Consider the following 20,894-nt stretch of genomic DNA (forward strand, 5'->3'; position numbering starts at 1 on the left):
GGCTGATACTATTCCAGCACAACAAGTATGTTGTGCTGTGCAACCTGCATGTCAAGGGCAGGAAAACCATTTCTTGGCCTTGATATGTAGGCTGCCCTGCAAAGCAGGTCAATAACACAGGTCGATACTATACCCACCATAACACCTGTTATACAGGGCAGTCTATACAGCAGGGGCTTAAAAACATGCCTGTCCATGTCTCCAGAAATATTAGAACTAGTGCATTACAAACACTCCCCAGTTTGGTCCACTCAGGGCAAGGAGTTTGTGTGTCCGATTTGACCCACTTCGATGCTGGAGCCTGGGAGTAATTCTTTCACATATATGCCTACTCCCATAGCACAATCTTTAATGTTCCTGGATGTCTCATCCCCCCAGTGACACTACTGTAACTGGTCACAATTTCCTGATGGCTTTAGTAATTTAGTCATTTTTCTTTCACTGCAACTCATGCAGTCCTCTTCAGTTCCTCTGTATGTTTAGTCATCAAGCAAATGGTAAAAATTCTGCTTGCATTCTGTGAATAGGAGCAGCATATAATTCCTTTCCATTTTCTGTTTCACTTCATTTTTTTTACATTTAATTTGGTTTCTTTCTCTGTTTACTGACTGCTTATTGGTCTACTACTGTCTTTTAACATCACTACAATTGCCATCCATACTAGTCTCTTTATTCCTCTCTCACCTTTATATCCTAATATCTTCCTCTATTTGCTCTCTTCTATTACCTTCCATCCCCTTTCATTATGCATTAATATATATTTACTATATTCATTCAAATTTTATGAGGTATGTTCAAAAAGAAACCAAACTTTTGTACCACCTTTATTGCTTATTACACAACATTTTAAGCACTGTCCCCTTCAAAATAGTTGCTGGCAATACACTGTTCCCATTGTTTCTCCAGGAACACATTTTGTGAGATGGCACACAGGTTTCTCATTGTATTGTCCTGTATCTCCTCCATGGTTTGGAAATGTCCTTTCAGCATGTTTTTCAGTTTGGAAAACAGAACAAACGTCTGCTGGGGCTAGGTTCAGAGAATATGGTGGATGAGGTACAACAGGAATGTGGTGTATTGCCACAAGGAGTGACACGTGAGATGGTGCATTGTCATGATACCTTATCCAACTCTGGTTTTTCCACAATTCAGGCCTCTTCCTGCACACAGCATCCCTCATGCACACTAGGATTCCCTAGTAGCCTTCCTTGTTTACCATATGATCACATGGCACAAATTCATGATGGATAATGCCTTTGTAGTCAAAAAACACAAGCAAGGTCACCTTGATATTTTACCACCTGATGCATGGTTTTTTTGGACCCTTTGCCCACACATTGTGATGACTGCACCTTTGTTTCAGCATACACCCATGTATTACCAACTGTTATGGTGTTCTCAAGAAAGTGTTCATTTTTCATTAACAGTGGCAAGCAGTTCCTTGCACATTTCAACATGGGTCTGTATCTGATCTTCGGTCAACAAACACAGTACGAATTTTGCACTGACACAGTGCATCTCAAGTTTTTCACTCTAAATTTGATGGCATGATCCTATGCTGATGTCCACCTCCTCACCAACTTCCAAACAATTAAACAATGATTTCTGTTAATCACAGCATGAACGCTATCCACATGACCATCATTTATTGAGATGGCAGGACATCCAGACTTGGAATTGTCACAGACTGTCATTCTGCCCTGTTGTAAACATTTAAACCACTCATACCACTGCATGTAACTCATACAGTCCTCCCAGTATTCTTGTTTAAGAATTTTAAATGTCTCTCTGAACATCTTGCTGAGTTTGTAGCAGAATTTTGCACATGGACACACACATTGTTCTTCAAGCTCCTTCATTGCATTAATCCAATGAGCAGGCTGTACACAAGCTTACTTCAGCAGCTGTGGTTTGCTTGCTAATTGTCTAAACCTGCTGCTAGGTGCACTCAGTAGCTGCAGCATGCTCTCTCTGATGGTTGGTGTGATATTTCAGAAGTTCTTTTTCTTTTTGAACACACTGCATATACTGTATCTAGTAATGAAATTTACAACTATAATAACACATTGGGAACAAACTGTTTTTTATGAATTAAAGAAGTGTTCCACAGTAAAGGTAGTGAATTAAATGCGATGTCCTGAACTCGAATTATCAAAAATATTCTTGATAACTAATCCTACTTCATTGGTGTTACTTTTTTGTGGAAAAGTTATTACACTTGCTTAAATAAGTGGGTGTTTTGCAAGAGATCTGGTATAATCCTAGGGAGTGACAATTTACTCTCAACATAAACAAATGTAATGTAAAGAAATACATAGAGAGAAAGAACCCTTATTGTATGATTACACTACTGTAGAACAATCATTGGAAACAATTACTTCTATAAAATATCTAGGAGTGAGCAGTTTGAAGTGGAATGACAACAAGAAATTAACTACAAATAATGCAGATACTAGACTGAGATTCATTGAAAGATCCTCAGGAAATGTAGTCCATCAACAAATGAAGTAACTCACCAAACATTCATTGGACCAATACTTGAATACTGCTTGTCAGTATGGGATCCATACCATGTAAGGCTGATAGAGGAAATAGAGAAGATTCAAAGAAGAGTGGCACATTTCATCATAGATTCATTTAGTAAGCACAGAATAATCACAGAGATCTTATAGATCTTATAATTAAGTTTTCCATGAGACATTTAAGCCTCATCTTTATCTGCGATAATGTTGGAAGCTGAAGAAATGAATTAAAATTTGTGCTGCAGCCAGGACTACGAGCCCAGGTCTCTCTTGCTTACTAGGTAGATATGCTGACCATTACATCACTACAGAAACTATGGGCAACAGAGCTGCACAAACTACCCAAATCGAATGCCCTCCCCAACACAAAACCCAATTCACATTTTCAGCTTATTTTTCCCTTACAGTGTCACTGGTAATAATGACAATGTAAGGGATTAATAAGCTGAAGATATGAACTGGAGTAGATTAGATTAGTACTTGTTCCATAGATCATGAATACGACACTTCGTAATGATGTGGAACGTGTCAGGTTAATAAAATGTGTCTATACAAGATATTACATTACACAAAATATTACATGACAATTAATATTTATAATTTTTTTTTTTTTAGCAGGGTGGGGGGGGGGGGGAGGGGGGGCGGGTGGGAAGGGGGTTAGGGAAATTACCCACTTACTATACCCAAAAATTCATCTAATGAGTGAAAGGAGTTTCCATTAAGAAATTCTTTTAATTTCCTTTTAAATGCTATATGGCTATCTGTCAGACTTTTGATGCTGTTAGGTAAGTGACCAAAGACTTTTGTGGCAGCATAATTTACCTCCTTCTGAGCCAAAGTTAGATTTAACTTTGAGTGGTGAAGATCATCCTTTCTCCTAGTGTTGTACACTGCTATTACTTTTGAATTCATTCAGATTGTTAATAACAAATTTCATATGTATATATATATATATATATATATATATATATATATATATATATATATATATATATATATATATATGAAATTTGTTATTAACAAATTATATATTTATTTATTTTGTGAGGCTTCAGTGAAGATCTCTAGCTCTTTAAATAAGTGTCTGCAGGATGATCTTGGATGAGCTACAGCAATTATTCTGATTACATGCTTTTGTGCAATGAACACTCTTTTACTCAATGATGAGTTACCCCAGAATATGATGCCATACGAAAGCAGAGAATGAAAATAGGCATGGTAAGCTAATTTACTGAGATGTATATTGCCAAAATTTGCAATGACCCTAATAGCATAAGTAGCTGAACTCAAATGTTTCAGCAGATACTCAGTGTGTTTTTTCCAGTTCAACCCCTCATCAATGCATACACCTAGACATTTTGAATATTCTACCTTAGCTACCGATTTCTGATCGAAGTCTATATTTATTAATGGTGTCATTCCATTTACTGTGTGGAACTGTATATGCTGTGTTTTGTCAAAGTTTAATGAGAGCCTGTTTGCAGAGAACCACTTAATGATTTTCTGAAAAACTTCATTTACAATTTCACCAGTTAATTCTTGTCTGTTGAGTATGATAGCTATACTTGTATCATCGGCAAAAAGTACCAGCTTTGCACCTTCGTGAGTATAGAATGGCAAGTCATTAATATATATTAAGAACAGAAGAGGACCCAAGACCGAACTTTGTGGCACCCCATTCTTGATCGTTCCCCAGTTTGAGAAATCACCAGTTTTTTGCATATTATGTGAACTGCTTATTTCAACTTTCTGCACTCTTCCAGTTAGGTATGATTTAAACCATTTGACCACTGTCCCATTCATACCACAGTACTTGAGCTTATCTAGAAGTATTCCATGATTTACATAATCAAAAGCCTTCGAGAGATCACAAAAAAATCCCAAATTAGTGAAAGTATATATATAGCATCATCTGTCACAAAACCCTTCTGGAAACCAAAATGACATTTTGTTAAAACTTTATTTTTACAAAGGTGTGAAGCTACTCTACAATACATTACTTTTTCAATAATTTTTGATAAGGCAATCAGAAGAGAGATTGGGTGGTAGTTGTTGACATCAGATATATCCCCTTTTTTATGCAGTGGTTTAACAGTGGCATACTTTAGTCTATCTGGGAATATACCCTGCTTCAGAGAACTATTACACATGTGGCTAAGAATCCCACTTATTTCTTGAGAACAAGCTTTTTTTATCATGTTGGAAATGCCACCAATTCCGTGTGAACTTTTATTCTTGAGAGAGTTTATTATCTTCCTAATTTCAGAAGGAGAGGTGGGTGGAATTTCAATTGTATCAAATTGTGTGGGTAAGGCCTCTTCCATTAACTGCCTTGCTTCTTCTAATGAACATTTAGATCCCATTTTCTCTATAACATTTAAAAAATGATTATTCAAAATGTTTTTGAATTCCTGCTTGTTGTTTGTCAAGTTTCCATTTGATTTGATGGTAATGCCATCATCCTGTACTCTTGGTTGCCCTGTCTCCCTTGTAATAATATTCCAAATTGTTTTGATTTTGTTATCAGAGGTATTAATGTGAGATATGATGCACATGTTTCTGGACTTTTTAATAACCTTTCTTAATGTAGCACAGTAGTTTTTATAATATTTGGCTGTTTCTGGGTCATTACTCTTTCTTGTTGTTAGATGCAGTTCCCTTTCGTGGTTACAAGATATTTTTATTCCTTCAGCAAGCCAAGGTTTTTTGCATGATTTCTTATAATTAGATTTAACTATTTTCTTGGGGAAACAGTTTTCAAATTCTCTTACAAGTGTATCATGAAATAAGTTATATTTTAAATTAGAATTTGGTTCCTTGTACACCTCATCCCAGTCTAACTGCTGAGTTTGTGTTGGGAGGGCAATCAACTTGTATAGTTCATGCAGCTATGTTGACCATAGTGCTGCAGTGGTGTAATGGTCAGCGTATCTGCCTAGTAAGTATGAAAGACCTAGGTTCGAGTCCTGGCTGCGGCACAGATTTTAATTCCTTTCTTCAGATTCCAACATTATTGTAGAATCACAGATATAATCAACCAGCTCCAGTGTCAGACATTGCAAGAGAGGCATTCTGCATTGCAAAGTGGTTTATTGCTCTGAGAGTGAATATTCCTAGAAGAGTCAACAAATACAGTGCTTCCTCCTGTGTATATCTTGTGAAAAGACCATGAAAATAAAATTAGAGACATTCAAGCACACATGGAGCCTTACAGGCAGTCATTATTCCTGAAAACTATTCACTACTAGAATAGGAAAGGAAGGAAGTGACATTAGTACATGAAGTACCCTCCACCCCACACCACAATGTAGCTTTTGGGGTATAGATGTATATGCAGATGCAGAAAAACTTCATACTGCGATCTGAATAAATGTTGATGTTACTGCAACCTACATATCTTAGTTTCCCTCTGCTGTTTTATCCTCCACACTTCCCTCCAATACTAAACTGATGATTCCTTGATGTTTGAGAATGTCTTCTATCAACTGATCCCTTCTTTTAATCAAATTGTGCAATGAATTTCTTCTCTCCCCACTTCAGTTCAGTGTCTTCTCATTAATTAAGTGAGCTAGTCATCTAATCTTCAGCATCATTCTGTAGCAACAAATTTATTTATTTTTCATTTTTTGATCTCTTTTTCTAGTGATATTGGTTACATCAGTATATACAGGAATGTGCTTAAAAATGTTTGGCAGTTGCATAAAAACAAAAAATCTACACAATTTTTCATGCATTTGTGACAAAACAGTGCAAATTTAAATTTCACACCACATGAAATAAAAACAGTTTTCTGTATGAACACACACACACACACACACACACACACACACACAAAACAGTTTCAGGCAGAGTTGCAAATATATAGCTGCGCATACATGCAGTTGTCAGCACAACATCAAGTGATTTTGTATGGGATTTATTGATGTATATCTTAATTAAGGATTTTCTATGCTTTGTTCCAAGATCTCCCTTCCATGATAACAACAAGCTGAGACAAGGTGATATCTTACTTCCTGTGTGAATGTAGAAGGAGTTTTTAAGTTCCTGATACTGGTTGTAATATACAATTTGGCTATTTCAAGATCTTTGTCACTTAATGTTGCATAGTTTAGGGTTGATGGATAAAAGTTAGTTCTGTACATTCAAAACCTATGTGCAGTTACTTACACCTAGTGCTATGAATATGTTTATTTTTGTTCAGCTGTACAATTTATTTTTAAGGATCAATTTCTGTGGGAATGCCTTGGTGATAGATTTACAGTGCACATACTTTTACAGTTTAAATAATCTACATATGTATATATTAGCTGCACTACCCCACGTAGGTAGATTGTATGAGATTTGTGAATGAGTAAGACCATTAATATTTTTTGGTAAAGTGTCATAATGGACAATTTGTGATATTTATCTAAGGAGAAATATATTTATGCTACTTTTTGAATAGATTATCCTCCTATGACATGAAAGTCCCCACCATCAATTCTACAATGAACTTGTGGGCACTTAGTTTATCCACATAAATAGCTGCACATAGCTTTCTAATGTACAGAATTAACTTTTATTCACACATGTTAAAATACAAGATAATTCAGTAAAGACAGATAACTAAAAGTATAAAACTTACAAGGGAACAGCAACGATAAAAATACACATCAGAAAAGTCACCTATAAGGACCACTAAGCTGATGACACACAAGCATAAGAATTTATCACTGCCACACAGTGCCCCCCTCCCCCCCCCACCCCCCCTGCCCCACCCCTGCCCCCCCCCCCCCCCCCGCCCCCTCGCACACACACACACACACACACACACACACACACACACACACACACACACACACACACACACTCTCCAGCGATAGAACCTAGCACCCAGACTGTCTTGATGTTAGACTTGATCTGGAGACTGACTCTTGTGTGGGTCAGTGTAGAAGCTGCCAACTGTGGTGGTGATGTGTCTGCAGGCTGTAGGTAGGGATTAATTGACCGTCCTGAAAGTGTGGTTTGATGCAACTCTGTGTGCACACACTGTAATGGGTTGTCTGAGTGAGATGTGGATGTATTTCTCAGAGGCATATGCATTGTCAGTTCTGTGTAATGCACTAAAAACAAGGCAATCTGTAGTCCCTGATATTGCAGTTTTGTTGACTATCTTCAGTAAGTGTTCTCCATACAGCCTAACTTCTAGCAAAAAGTGTGTGGGGAAATTGGTGCCCAAACTAGGGTCAGAGGCATTTATGAGTATTAATGCCCAAGTGAAACGATTAGAAAGACCAGTTTCAAAGGTGAACATTGTGGGTGTAAGTGCTCATAATGGATGTGTTACCTGCTTTCAACCAGACTTAAACATCCTGTTTGTTGTCTTGTGCATAGCTGGCAGGCAGCATTCTGATGTTAGAGCCAGTATCTTTCAGAAATTTTGTGCCTGTATTCTTGTCTGCTATGTAAATTCTTTTTGATGCAGTGAAATGTGTATGTGGAAATGGCTGTTGAGGATTGTGTGCAGACACTGCACTTCTACTGGGAACACCCTGACTGTCTGAGTAACTGCACGATGAAGTGCACTTTGCAGCATGTTGGCCAAAATGTTTGTCATACCAGCATTTGCAGCTGATGTTATTTTTTTGTCACTGTTATTTTTGTGGCCAGGTTTAATTGGTCCTTGATTGGACTGCCAGCAACCCGCTGTTGCTGTTCCATGTAAATCTTCCTGTCAGGCTTCCACTGCAGTTCATAAGCTTCATATTTCCTCAGAAACACTGGGCAAATGTTGTGTCATGACAGCTGCACAGTATAGAACTATCTCCTCAAATGAGCTAGTTGGAATATGTCAGGTTTTGCTGGTGAGTGCAACAGTGTTGAGTGTTGTCATGGCAACTCTTGTAAGTGACTCGAGCATTGTGTATACTTTATCAGTAAGCTGCAACAATTTTTCATGTGATTTATTGGGGCATATTGTCAATGCTTTTTGCACTTGCGCCTGTAGTTGTTGCTGCAAAATGTATAGTAATAAACCATTGCGAACTCCGGAGCCACCTATTAGGTTGTGTAGAGGTCACCAGAACTCTGATGGGGCCTTTTCATCATGTTTCTTCTGATATATTACTTGTCTGACACTGAGGTTGGTTGATTTCATGGAGCGAGAAACCAACTTGTTTCAGCTTGTTGTATGCTCTCTCTGGCAGCCAGGGCACAGTAATGTTCAACACCAATGCTGTAGTTTGTTGGTCCAAATTGCTTGACATCAAAGTAAATTTCTCACAGTCATTGTTTACTTGTAGCTGCCAGAATATGTTCTCCATCACCACAAACCAAGTTTGCTGTTGGGTGTGTATAAATAGTGGGGCCAATAATTGCAGGTGCAGTGCAGACGAACTACTGGATCTGGTAGATGAATAAGTCATTGCATTAAACTGTGAATGTGGCATGGAAGAACTGCTGGAACTGATCGACTGATATCTCATTACTTCAAACTGTGGTTGCAGTTTTGTTATAGAGCTTGTTGTTACACCTTGTTGTACACCTTGTTGTGAACCAGGAATACTTATCTGAGCCAAGAGAGTCTTTAAGTCTGGTTTAAAGTCTTCTGCTTCAGAAAAAAAATGTTCACTATGCTGTTTTTGTCAACAATGGTGTGGGATAACCTGTTTCTGTCATTCATTATGTTCATGCATGTTTCTGCCGTTTGTGAAAAATGCTGTGCTGAAGGCACAAAAGTTCCAATTATGTGACCTCTTGGTTTATACACATAAATAACTGCATGTAGCTTTTGAAAATACAGAATTATTTTTTATTCATGAACATTAAAGTCCAAAAGCACTTGGTAAAGACAGATAACTAATAGCATACAACTTAGAAGTTCATGGCAAAGACGAAGATGGAAGTCAGAGAAGTCACTTATAAGTACCACTAAACTCTCAACATACAAGCGCTAAAAAGTGCCACAAACTTCTGAAGTACTTAACTACCTGAGATTGATATCAAGATCATCTGCTTTGACTGCCTTATTTGCTTGTATACTCATGAAAGTTGTTTTAATTCCATTTATAAAAGATCTTGCACACCCCAAAATATTTGTATGCACTATTGTTCTCTAAACATGTCATTTATAGGTCATTTTTAGATTCACTGCTAATTACTAGAGACATATTATCAGCATATATGATCACTGTTTCATTTAAAGCTTCTGGCATGTCATTTAAACGCAGAATAAATAGTAATGGTGCCAATACTGAACCTTGTGGTTCACCATATTTTACCTCTTTGAATGTTGAAAGCACATTTTCCAACCTCTTACCTTTTTTATGCTTAAAGCTACACATTTTGCGCATTTTTTAATAAATGACTTGATAATATTTATTGCTCTGCCTCATATGCAATAATGGTTTCATTTTCCTAACAGAAGTCTGTGAAACACACAGCCTTTGACAGGCTGAGAAATATACTGCAGACTTTATTCTGTTTTTCAGTGCACTCACTACAGATGCTTTGATGTTTGCAACTGCAACCTTTGTAAATCTCCCATTTTTGAAACCAGCACTATTGATTATGTTTTATTTCAGTAGCTTCTCTTCTCTTCTTGTCTGAATTGATTCTCAACCATATTTCACTTCTGTAAAAGGCTACATTCCAGAAAAATATCTTCAGAAAGGCTTCCTAACACTTAAATTTGTATTAGATACTAACCAATTCCTCTTTTTGCAGAAGTGCTTACCTTGTTATTGCCAGTCTACAATTTATATGCACTCTACTTCAGCCATCATCAGTTACTTTGCTGACCAAATAGCAAAACTCATGTACTTCTTTTAGAGTCTCATTTCCTAATCTAATTCCCTCAGCATCACCTGAACTGTTAGCATAAAGAACTAGAATATCATTCACACATTTTCATCATGATATTGTATAAGTTGTAAATTTCTTTTAATTTTCAAATTTGTGTCTTTTATACAAAATACTGCAGTTCTAAGCTATGGTCACATAAACAATTCAAGAACTAGGAACTTTTTAATACTATATTAATTGTTTTAGTGAATATTTGTGTCTTTTGTGCAAAAAGAGATTATGATATGAACTATGATCACATGATGTGGTAAGAATGGTAAACATCCTATTACTTTTTCATGTTATTGTTAAGAATATCCATGTATTTGTCTTTCTTGAGGTTTAGTCATGGTTTGAATTAAAAAGACTAAGTATAATTGTGTGTAAGTGCTTTTTTGTATATAAACTCCTGTATATAATCATCACATTAATTCATGTTGTCTTATCTCATCCTCATCTGACTTGTCCCTTGTCAGTTTGTATTTATGTACACAAATAATGAAGAGGATCAATAGAAGAGTATAATATAATACACTAATGTGACTACATTCTATTACTCTTGTTTTGCTTTTGGTGATATTCATCTTATATCCTCCTTTCAAGACGCTGCTCATTTCATTCAGCAGCTCTTCCAAGTGCCATGATGTATCTGACAGAGTATCAGTGTTACTGGCAAATCTCTAAATTATTATTTCTTTTCCCTGAAATTTTTCCTTCTCCTATTTCTCTCTGGTTTCCTTCACTGCTTGCTCAATGCACAGACTGAATAACATCAAGGGATATGCTATCTCACTCCCTTCACAACTACTGCTTCCCTTTCTTGCCCTTCAATTTGTTAAGGACTACATTTCACTATTGTCCTTGTTCACACACTGGAGAACTATTAGTCTTGTTCTGATGTCAGAACAACCTCAAAACAATACAGACAAAGTGGCTGATGTAAGAGACAGTTGTCTGTTCTGACAACAATATTACAGTCAAAGAACTATGTGCAGTGATAAACACATTTAATAAGAAGTCAGAAAAAAATTTCAACAGAAAGACAGCCTACACCACTAATTACTGACCATTTTTGACATGAGTAAAATGTCTTGTATCTCAACATGTATTTGCTTACAAAAATATGTTTACAAGACTTTTTTCTGGTTCTGAGCCATACTACCTCCTGCAAGAATTTGGAATACTTGTCACATAGATTTAGTAGTTATCATCTTTTAACTGTGTATAGTGTACTCAGTACCCCAAAACTGTAACAGAAAAGGTAAATTTTTATAACTTACCGTATTTGTTACCAAAATGTGTTAAAATGTATGGGATGTTCATAAATAAGACTAACTGGTTGGCAATATTTTTCTTTATCTACATAAAAGTGCAATTACCTGATATACGCATATCACTCTTTTTGTATTATGTGCACAACAGCAGTTCTTCTAGTGATGGTGACTATGAAACAGAGGAGTGTGTTGGGGCAGATGAAGAACCAAAGAACAATTCAATGGAGCCAGTCAGTATAACAGCAACACCAAGTGAAGTGAGCATAGCCACAGTGCCTGCCTCAGAGGATAGTGACAGCATGCAGCCCACCATGTGGCTCGGTACTGAAGATGGCTGCATCCATGTCTACAACTGCACTGATAACATCAGAATCAAGAAGAACAAGATTAAAATTCAACATGGCTCATCAGTACATTGTATCATGTGAGTGTCCTTTTTTTTTTTTTCAATTAATTTGGGCAATCCGGTAAGCTATAGATAGCAGTGCTCAAGTTGTGTGTTGTGCTTCTTGACTTCCATAGGGATTGGATAAAGTTTTACAGTGCAACACAGTAAATAAAATTTGCACTTATGAGAATTTTCAGATCTCCCAATTCATAGTATTTTTTATGTCATTCTGATCGATGAACCATTGTCAGAGTGAATGTTTCTCCATGAAATTACCTCACTGAACTGACGGGTCCTCTTTATGTATTCTGAGTAAGGAGCATTTGTCAAATTTAATATCCTTTTTAGTTTGTATCTCATAAAACCATGACAGTCCAAAAAGGATATCTAAAAGTATCACTTTCAAATAAGATCAAAAGGCAAGCATTCATGCTGCATTTTTCTAGCTCTCATCCCTAAGTTTTCCTATTCTTTACTATCCCAGTCACTTTTACTGCTACTCTTCCATTTCATTAGCAGAAGTTTTTGTTCTGCTAATAGGTAACATTTCTTGTAACTGTTGCTGAACTATATATACAGGGTGTACATAAATTCCAGTAACTCTTTCCATTATTTATTGCGCAACAACTAAGCATTGTACAGATATCATAAATATTGCATTTTGAAGAGAAATTCTGAAAGTTTTTTACAAACATTTGATATGCAAACCATGAGTGACCCAGCTAACTTTAATACGGTAATCGAATTCTTGTCAATATTTCCATATTCTCTCCCAGACCTCTGCTACATCACGTGGTAGAGCTGGTACATACACCAGATCTTTAATGTGTCCCCACAGAAAAAAGTCACATAGAGTGATATCTGGTGATCAGGGAGGCCATTTCATGAAACAGCTGTCCTCTTCTGTAGCACAGCTGATCCATTAATGGCAGCTCCATGTTCAGGTACCCACGAACTTCGTGATGAAAATGTTGTGGGTTGGCAGAAGAGCCAACACCGTGTTATTAGAGGAAGCTGAAAGGCACGCATTTTAGCTCACACAGGCTGGCGTGAGGTCTGGAACAGGTCAAGGAAATTAGAATTTAGAAAAACGGACATAGCTGGTGGAATACTTAACTTTAATCCATAAATGGTGAACGTCGCTCTTGACTGTACATTATTCACAATATCAATAGTAACTGAACATGGCGCCTTGCTAGGTCGTAGCAAATGACGTAGCTGGAGGCTATGCTAACTATCGTCTCGGCAAATGAGAGCGTATTTTGACAGTGAACCATCGCTAGCAAAGTCGGTTGTACAACTGAGGCAAGTGCTAGGAAGTCTCTCTAGACCTGCCGTGTGGCGGCGCTCAGTCTGTAATCACTGATAGTGGCGACACGCGGGTCCGACATATACTAACGGACCGCGGCCGATTTAAAGGCTACCACCTAGCAAGTGTGGTGTCTGGCAGTGTCACCACATTCCTCCCCCACAAATCGGCATATGGTTGTGGCATAAGGTTTCCGCCCGCCGTGGGGAGGACCCCATGTTGACATATGCGACGAGGTGGGGAGCCTAACAACAGGCGAGGCTGTGCCACCCGCACCCTGCGATTCGGACTGTGGGGAGCTAGGAAACGCCTGAAAACCTGCTCCAGGGTGCACGCCAACATGCGGTGTATGCGCCCACAGAGAGACAGGAGGGGCCGAAGGGTCGACCGCCATCGGGCCGGGGCACCCGACGGGCGAAGATGACATATGGTCCGGAGCGGGCAAGAGTTCCATGTCGGAGGACAACTGATCACGGGAAGCGATCGGCGGCGCGTGACCCAGGGAGGCGCCCGGTGGTTGCAGCGACACGTCCACTGCGGGCGTCGCCGGCGGGAGAACAGGCGGCGGCGGCGGCAGCGGCGCGTCGCCATGGGGCAAAATGGAAGGCAGTGTCAGTAACACCTGGGGCTGAGGCGAGCCAGTAGATGGGTCCCCAGGGTGCTGACCGGATGGCACCATCGCTGAAAGCAGACGGGGAGTGGCAGATCCTGTGTGATGACAGAGGCGCAGCTGATTGAGATGCTGACGCACCTCACGAGAGGCCCCCACAACCAGATACATAGTGTGGCCGAGGCAACGCCATGAACCTCGATAGTGGCGGTAGTAGACAATGTCACCTGGGGCAAAAGCAGGTGTCTGCCGCTGCACAGGACCCTGATGCGGCAGATGGAGCAAAGACATCAAGGTTCGATGAGGGCGACCGTGGAGCATCTCGGGGCTGAGAGCGATACGAGCACAAAAAGAGCAATAACGCGTCCTCCCGAGAATGCGACTCTTTCAACTTCAACATCTGTGACTTGAATGTCCTGACCAATCGTTCAGCGGCACCATTTGACTGTGGCGAAAACAGCGTGGACATCAGATGTTGATTACCATTGGCCTTGCAGAATGACTGAAATTCTGCGGACATGAATTGTGGGCCATTGTCAGAAACAATAGTCTGTGGAAGACCTTCAATGCAAAAGATAGCAGATAACGCTTGGATGGTGTCAGATGACGTCGTGGAAGACATCCAGACAACAAAAGGAAAAGTACTGAATGAATCTACCACAACCAACCATCGAGCATTCCAGAATGGACCAGCAAAATCGATGTGTAAGTGTTGCCAAGGGGAAGTGGCTTTTGGCCATGCAAAGAATTTCCGCGGTGGTGCTGATTGTTGTTCGGCACACACCATGCAAGAAGAGCACATATTAGTAATCGCGGCATCGATTCCGAACCAAGTACAGTGCTGACAAGCAAGTTGTTTCGTTCTCACTATACCCCAATGTCCTTGGTGGAGAAGCTGTAGTACAGAGGACTGTAACGAACGTGGGACTACGACCCTGGACTGATCATTATCAGAACGCAACAGCAAAACACCACATCGTACAAAAAGTCTCTCCTGGTGAGCAAAAAAAAGGCGAACCAACGGATCCCCAATCCGTGACTTTGACAAGGGCCATTGAGTAGCAACAAAACGCAGAATGGTAGCAAGGACAGTGTCGGCAGCTGTGGCTGTAGCTACACGACGAAAATCAATCAGAAATGATTCGACCACGTCATCGGTTTCCGAATCAATGAACATGCAAGCAAGTTCAGAGGAATCGAATGATCTATCCTCAGCAACAGGCAAACGGGACAAGGCATCGGCGTTTCCGTGCTTAGCAGTGGACCGATACAAGATATCGTAGCGGTACTGCGAGAGGAAAATAGACTAGTTAATGAATTTCTGCACTGTATGTGGAGGTACAGGCTTGGTCGGATGAAAAAGTAATGTCAAAGGTTTGTGGTCTGTGATGATGGTAAAGTGACGACCATACAAGAAATCATGAAACTTTGTAACACCAAATACGAGAGCCAATGCTTCTTTCTCGATCTGCGAATAAGAGCAATTTCGACGCAAAGGCAATAGGGTGATCGTGCGAACCATCTTTGTGCGCAAGCACAGCACCGATCCCGAAATCCGATGCATCCACCATCAACAAAAGGGGCTTCTGGGGATCGAATGGCGTATGGCAAGTATTGGAAAGCAACGCCGATTTCAACTGGCGAAAGGCGCGTTCGCATTCCATCGTCCAGACAAACGGAACACCTTTACGGCGTAAGCGATGAAGCAGAGCTGAAATGGAAGAGGCATGTGGAACATAGCGACGATAATAGTTGATTTTGCCCAGCACACCCTGTAGCTGCTTCAAATTCTGCGGCGAAGGCACGGAGGTGCTCTGGACTGGGATGTATGCCTTGGGCATTGAGTACATGTCCCAGGTAGGGTAAATCATGAGCAAAAAACACACGTTTGTCCTTCCGCAAGCGAAGACCATTTTGTCACAAGACCTGAAATAATGTTCTGAGATTGGCTAAATGTTCTTCTTCTGTCTTTCCAGAGATCACAATATCGTCCAGATAGTTTGCTGCAGTAGGGACTGACGCACAAACAGTTTGTAGATATTGCTGAAACAATGCAGGGGCGGATGCACACCCGAATGGCAGTCGTTTGAATTGATACAAACCAAGATGCGTGTTAACCACCAAAACACGCTGGGGTTCTTCGTCCACCGATATTTGCAAGCACGCATCTGCTAGGTCCAACTTCGAAAAATATTTACCCGGGCACAGTTTGTCAAAAGATCTTCCAAGTGGGGTAAAGGAAAAGTTGTAGTCACTAGTTGTGGACTCACTGTTGCCTTGAAGTCCACACAAAGTCTGAATTTTGCAGAAGGTTTTGGCAAAATTACTAAGGGTGATGCCCAGAGAGAAGCCTGCACACGTTCAATTACACCTTGTGATTCCAAATTGTGTAATGTTTTTGCGACCTCATCACGCAATGCGTGGGGAACATTGCGCGCTCTGAAAAATTTCAGTTGCGCGTTTACTTTCCATTCCAAATGTGCTTTATAGTTCTTAGCGCAACCAAGGCCTGGTGCAAAAATGTCTGCAAATTCTTCACATAGACGAGAAACACTGTCAGAAGGCACAGTCTGGTTCACTAATAGGACCTGATTTACTATAGACAAGTTAAACAACTGAAATAAATCGAAACCAAACAAGTTCACTGCAGAAGAAGAATGAAGGACGTAAAATGACACAAGTTTTTTTGTCCCTGGTATGTTGCAAGAAGGCTGCACTGTCCTAACACAGGGATCTTGTGACCTGAATAGGTAGTTAACTTAACAGTTGCGGCACGCAACGGAGGTGTGCCCAGCAGTTTGTAAGTGTCTTGATTGATCAGTGAAACTGCAGCCCCGGTATCAAGCTGGAATGGTATCACTTTGCCGTTAATGTCCAAGTCCACAAAAAGTTTATTGCCCTGCTGACGACTAGAGCGACTGTCTCGTGCAACGTGAACTGACACTGGTACAAAATCACTTGCGACTTGACAGGAGTTCCTGCGATGTCGACGCACACTGTTTGTGGGACAAACACAGTCACTGTTAGAGAGAGTGGCACTGGGCGGAGTGGCATGAACTATATGAATTTCCGTGGGCGAAGTGTCGTGAGCCTGAGTATCCTTGGTTCGATTCCGATTCCGGCGCGAAGCAAAAGGCCTGGATTAATTTTGAGTTGCCGATCGAAGCTTTTTCTGGCAAACACTCTGAACATGTCCTTTTTTATTACAGTAAAAGCAAATAGCTTGGCGTGACGGGCAATTCTCATGCGAATGTCTAGTAGCACGCCGCGGGCATGATTTTAGCACTGCATTTGCTTGCTGGCACGGTACACGTGGCTGTGAGCCTGGCGGTAGCGGCGCGGTCAGGCACGAGGACTGTTTACTATTCCGTGCAGCTCACCCAGCGGGCCGGTTAACCTGACACATGGGTGGCAAAGTTTCAAATGATTCCTGAGCAAAGTCAAGTGTGTCCTGCCGATCCAATATGTCCATCACTTGTTGAAGGGAGTGATTGACTAGTTTCAAAATCTGTGCTCGTATACGAACATCAGAAACATTCTGTGCAATTGCATCACGCACCATAGTATCTGAATAAGGGAGTCCACATTGACACTCAAAAGCACAATCCCTAGTAAGGCCTTGCAAGGTTGCAACCCACTCCCGATTAGTCTGACCTGCTGTACGTTTTGTACGAAAGAAGGTATACCGTTTGGCAACTACATTGACTGATTCTTTGAAATATGCATCTAATGCAGACAAAATTTCGTCGTAGGACAGAGTTCCTACGTCGCGTTGGGGAAATAATTTGACTATCACACGGTACGTGTGCACCCCTACGGAGGACAACAAAAAAGGCTGCCGCTCATTACCTTGAATTCTGTAGGTGGTGAGATGGAATCCAAATTGGTGTGACCACTCCGTCCACCTTTCCAGCGCAGCATCAAAAGGACGAAAAGTTGGTGCAACTGCATGTTGTGGCTGCGTTAGCGATGGAGCAGCAGCTTCTGCATCGTTTTGCAGCACACGTTGACCCTGGATGAGCTGTCCAAGAGCATCCAATAAGGCCTGCGTCTGCTGATTCTGTAAGCGATAAAATTCGGACAGTATATCTGGAGATGGTGGCGAAGCCATTACACAAGTAAATCAGGGCAGTATAGTTACGAACGCGGTATTGTCTCATCGCCAATGTTGTGGGTTGGCAGGAGAGACAACACCGTGTTATTAGAGGAAGCCAAAAGGCACGCGTTTTAGCTCACGCAGGCTGGCGTGAGGTCTGGAACAGGTCAAGGAAATTAGAATTTAGAAAAACGGACATAGCTGGTGGAATACTTAACTTTAATCCATAAATGGTTAATGTCGCTCTTGACTGTACATTATTCACAATATCAATAGTAACTGAACATGGCGCCTTGCTAGGTCATAGCAAATGATGTAGCTGAAGGCTATGCTAACTATCATCTCAGCAAATGAGAGCGTATTTTGTCAGTGAACCATCACTAGCAAAGTCGGTTGTACAACTGGGGTGAGTGCTAGGAAGTCTCTCTAGACCTGCCGTGTGGCGGCGCTCGGTCTGTAATCACTGATAGTGGCGACACGCGGGTCTGACGTATACTATCGGACCGTGGCCGATTTAAAGGCTACCACCTAGCAAGTGTGGTGTCTGGCGGTGACACCACAGAAAATGGGGTGGAGCCCCATCCTACTGAAAGATGAACGGAGAGTCCAACAGCATTTGAGGCACCAGCCCTTGCTGCAACATGTCTAAGTTGGAATATCGAGTGACATTGTTCTCAGCGAAGAATAATGGCCTGTACAGTTTTTGATGTGGCAAGGCACAAAAAACATTTACCTTTGGGGAATCATACTCAAATTCAATGCATTTGTGTGTATGCTTTGTATCCCAGATTCAACAATTATGCCTATTCACTTTCCCATTAGTGTGAAAAGTGGCTTCGTCGCAAAAAATTAAGAGGTCAGCAATGCTATCTCCATCCTCATTCAACTGTTGCAACTGCGAACAAAAGTCAAAACCCTTGTCCTTGTCATCGTCATTGGGCTTCTGCACTAGCTACAATTTGAATGGTTTCATCTACAGCTTCTGTCGTAGGACTTTCCACAGTGTCATTGGAGCCATTTTGAGTTCATGGGATGCACAATGCGCTGATTTCTTTGGACTCCTTATGAATGTTGCTCGTACATGCTCCACATTCATTTCACTCACACTGAGACGTCAGCTTCTCTTTGCCAGGCACAAGCAACCCGTTGTAACAAATTTGTTGTGCCAGTGGTAAATGGCCTTTCTTGTTGGTGGCTTCTTACTGTACTTGGTTCTAAACATCTACTGTTTTTGTCAAACTCCAACACACAGAAAGCAGAACTCCACACCTGAACTTGCCATGTTTGTGACTAGCACTGACTATCGGCAGATTACCAAACTACACTGTGGCGATATACATGAAAAAACTTTCAGGGTTTCTCATCAAAATGACATACGTATGATATCTGAACAATGTTTGGTTCTTGTGCAATAAATAATTGAAAGTGTTCCTGGACTTTATGTACACCCTGTGTGTGTGTCTATCATAAAGGCAAGCATATACTAGCTCTTATCCCTAAGTTGTCCTATTGTTTACTAATCCCAGTCACTTCTACTGTTACTCTTCCATTGCATTAGCAGAAGTTTTTGTTCTAGTGATAGGTGATAGGTGATATTTCTTGTACCTATTGCTGCAGGCATAATATCCACATTGTGTCAGCCCAGATTTTATCCATCATTAATTCATTCCCATCTTTACAGATTCATTTAAATATTACCATGATTCTGTTTGTGCCTGAACACTAAACAAGAAAAGTATACAATATAGTATTTACAAAACATTTAATAAGCTAGATGAATATCATAAAATTACTGGAAGCGAACATGGTACCAAAATTATTTGTGATAGTTAAAATTTTTACTAAATAACAAGTTTTGTGTTGCCAATTACATTCTTGCTTGTGACCTTTGCCATTACATGTCACATAATTCATCATAGGATTATGTGTGAGATGATTTTTATCCATCCAGGCCCTTACTTGAGTGCCCTGATACGAAAGAAGATCAATAATTTTATCTCTGTAACTCTTTTCCTTAAAACAGTCTCTAATATCCTCAGAATCTATTCCATTAAATGTAGCAGTCACATATTAACACTGTATTTTTAATGATCTTTTTTTTCAGATACCTGGACAATAGAGTTTTTGTGTCCTTAGCAAATGGAGATATCACAGTGTACACTAGAGACTCAAGTAAGAGACAGTTTTCTTTGTTTTTCTTTTATTTTAAAGCCTACCATTATAATCTATTACGTAAAATGTTGAGTTAAAGTCAGTATTGATCAAAACACTTTTATTTGCATAAAAAATGAAAATGTTGCGAAAGAGATGAAAGCACACAAAAAACTTGAAAATTTCTTGGCATATTGTTGTCACCATGGCCTGACAGCAATACCAGAGCATAAAAGTGTTGTGTTAAACAGCTAACTAGAGCAAACACATTTGGCTAATGCTAGATGTGTATTTTGTTCAAACACATGCAAAAATGGTAGAATGTTTTGTATATCCTCCTCATTCCCAGCAAAACAATGTTATGTGATAATACAAAATAAGCAATTTTTCTTAATGCAAAATAAATGTTCAAGGTGAAAAATCATAAACTGTCAGGAACTGATCATTTTGTTTGATTGTATGCTAGTATCTTGACTTTTTAGACATAAACTCCAGTTCATGTCATCTTTGATGACTTGAAAGACATTTTTTTCAGATTTTGTGAAGAAAAAAAAGGAAAACCAGAGTGAAATCAGCAAGAGCTTAATCATAGTAGAAAGTAACTTCTGTGGCCCACTTCTCAATATAATACACATTGCCTTACTGGGACACTTACTTTTCATTACATCTCTGTTGAGTTGTGCTGTGATGGTAGATGAAATATGCAGTCATAACTGCTGGTAA

At 40.0% G+C, this 20,894-nt stretch overlaps 1 protein-coding gene across 1 annotated transcript in view; it reads left to right on the forward strand.

Moving 5' to 3' along the window:
* LOC124555748 (rho guanine nucleotide exchange factor 17) overlaps nucleotides 1-20,894 on the forward strand; it is a 386,854-nt gene that overhangs the window by 319,707 nt on the left and 46,253 nt on the right. Inside the window, exons 12-13 of the mRNA XM_047129772.1 lie at nucleotides 11,766-12,041; nucleotides 20,125-20,192. Coding sequence (XP_046985728.1) covers nucleotides 11,766-12,041; nucleotides 20,125-20,192 — 344 coding nt within the window. The remainder of the gene's footprint in view (nucleotides 1-11,765; nucleotides 12,042-20,124; nucleotides 20,193-20,894) is intronic.

This window comes from Schistocerca americana, chromosome X, assembly GCF_021461395.2.
Source record: "Schistocerca americana isolate TAMUIC-IGC-003095 chromosome X, iqSchAmer2.1, whole genome shotgun sequence".
Lineage (NCBI taxonomy): Eukaryota > Metazoa > Arthropoda > Insecta > Orthoptera > Acrididae > Schistocerca > Schistocerca americana.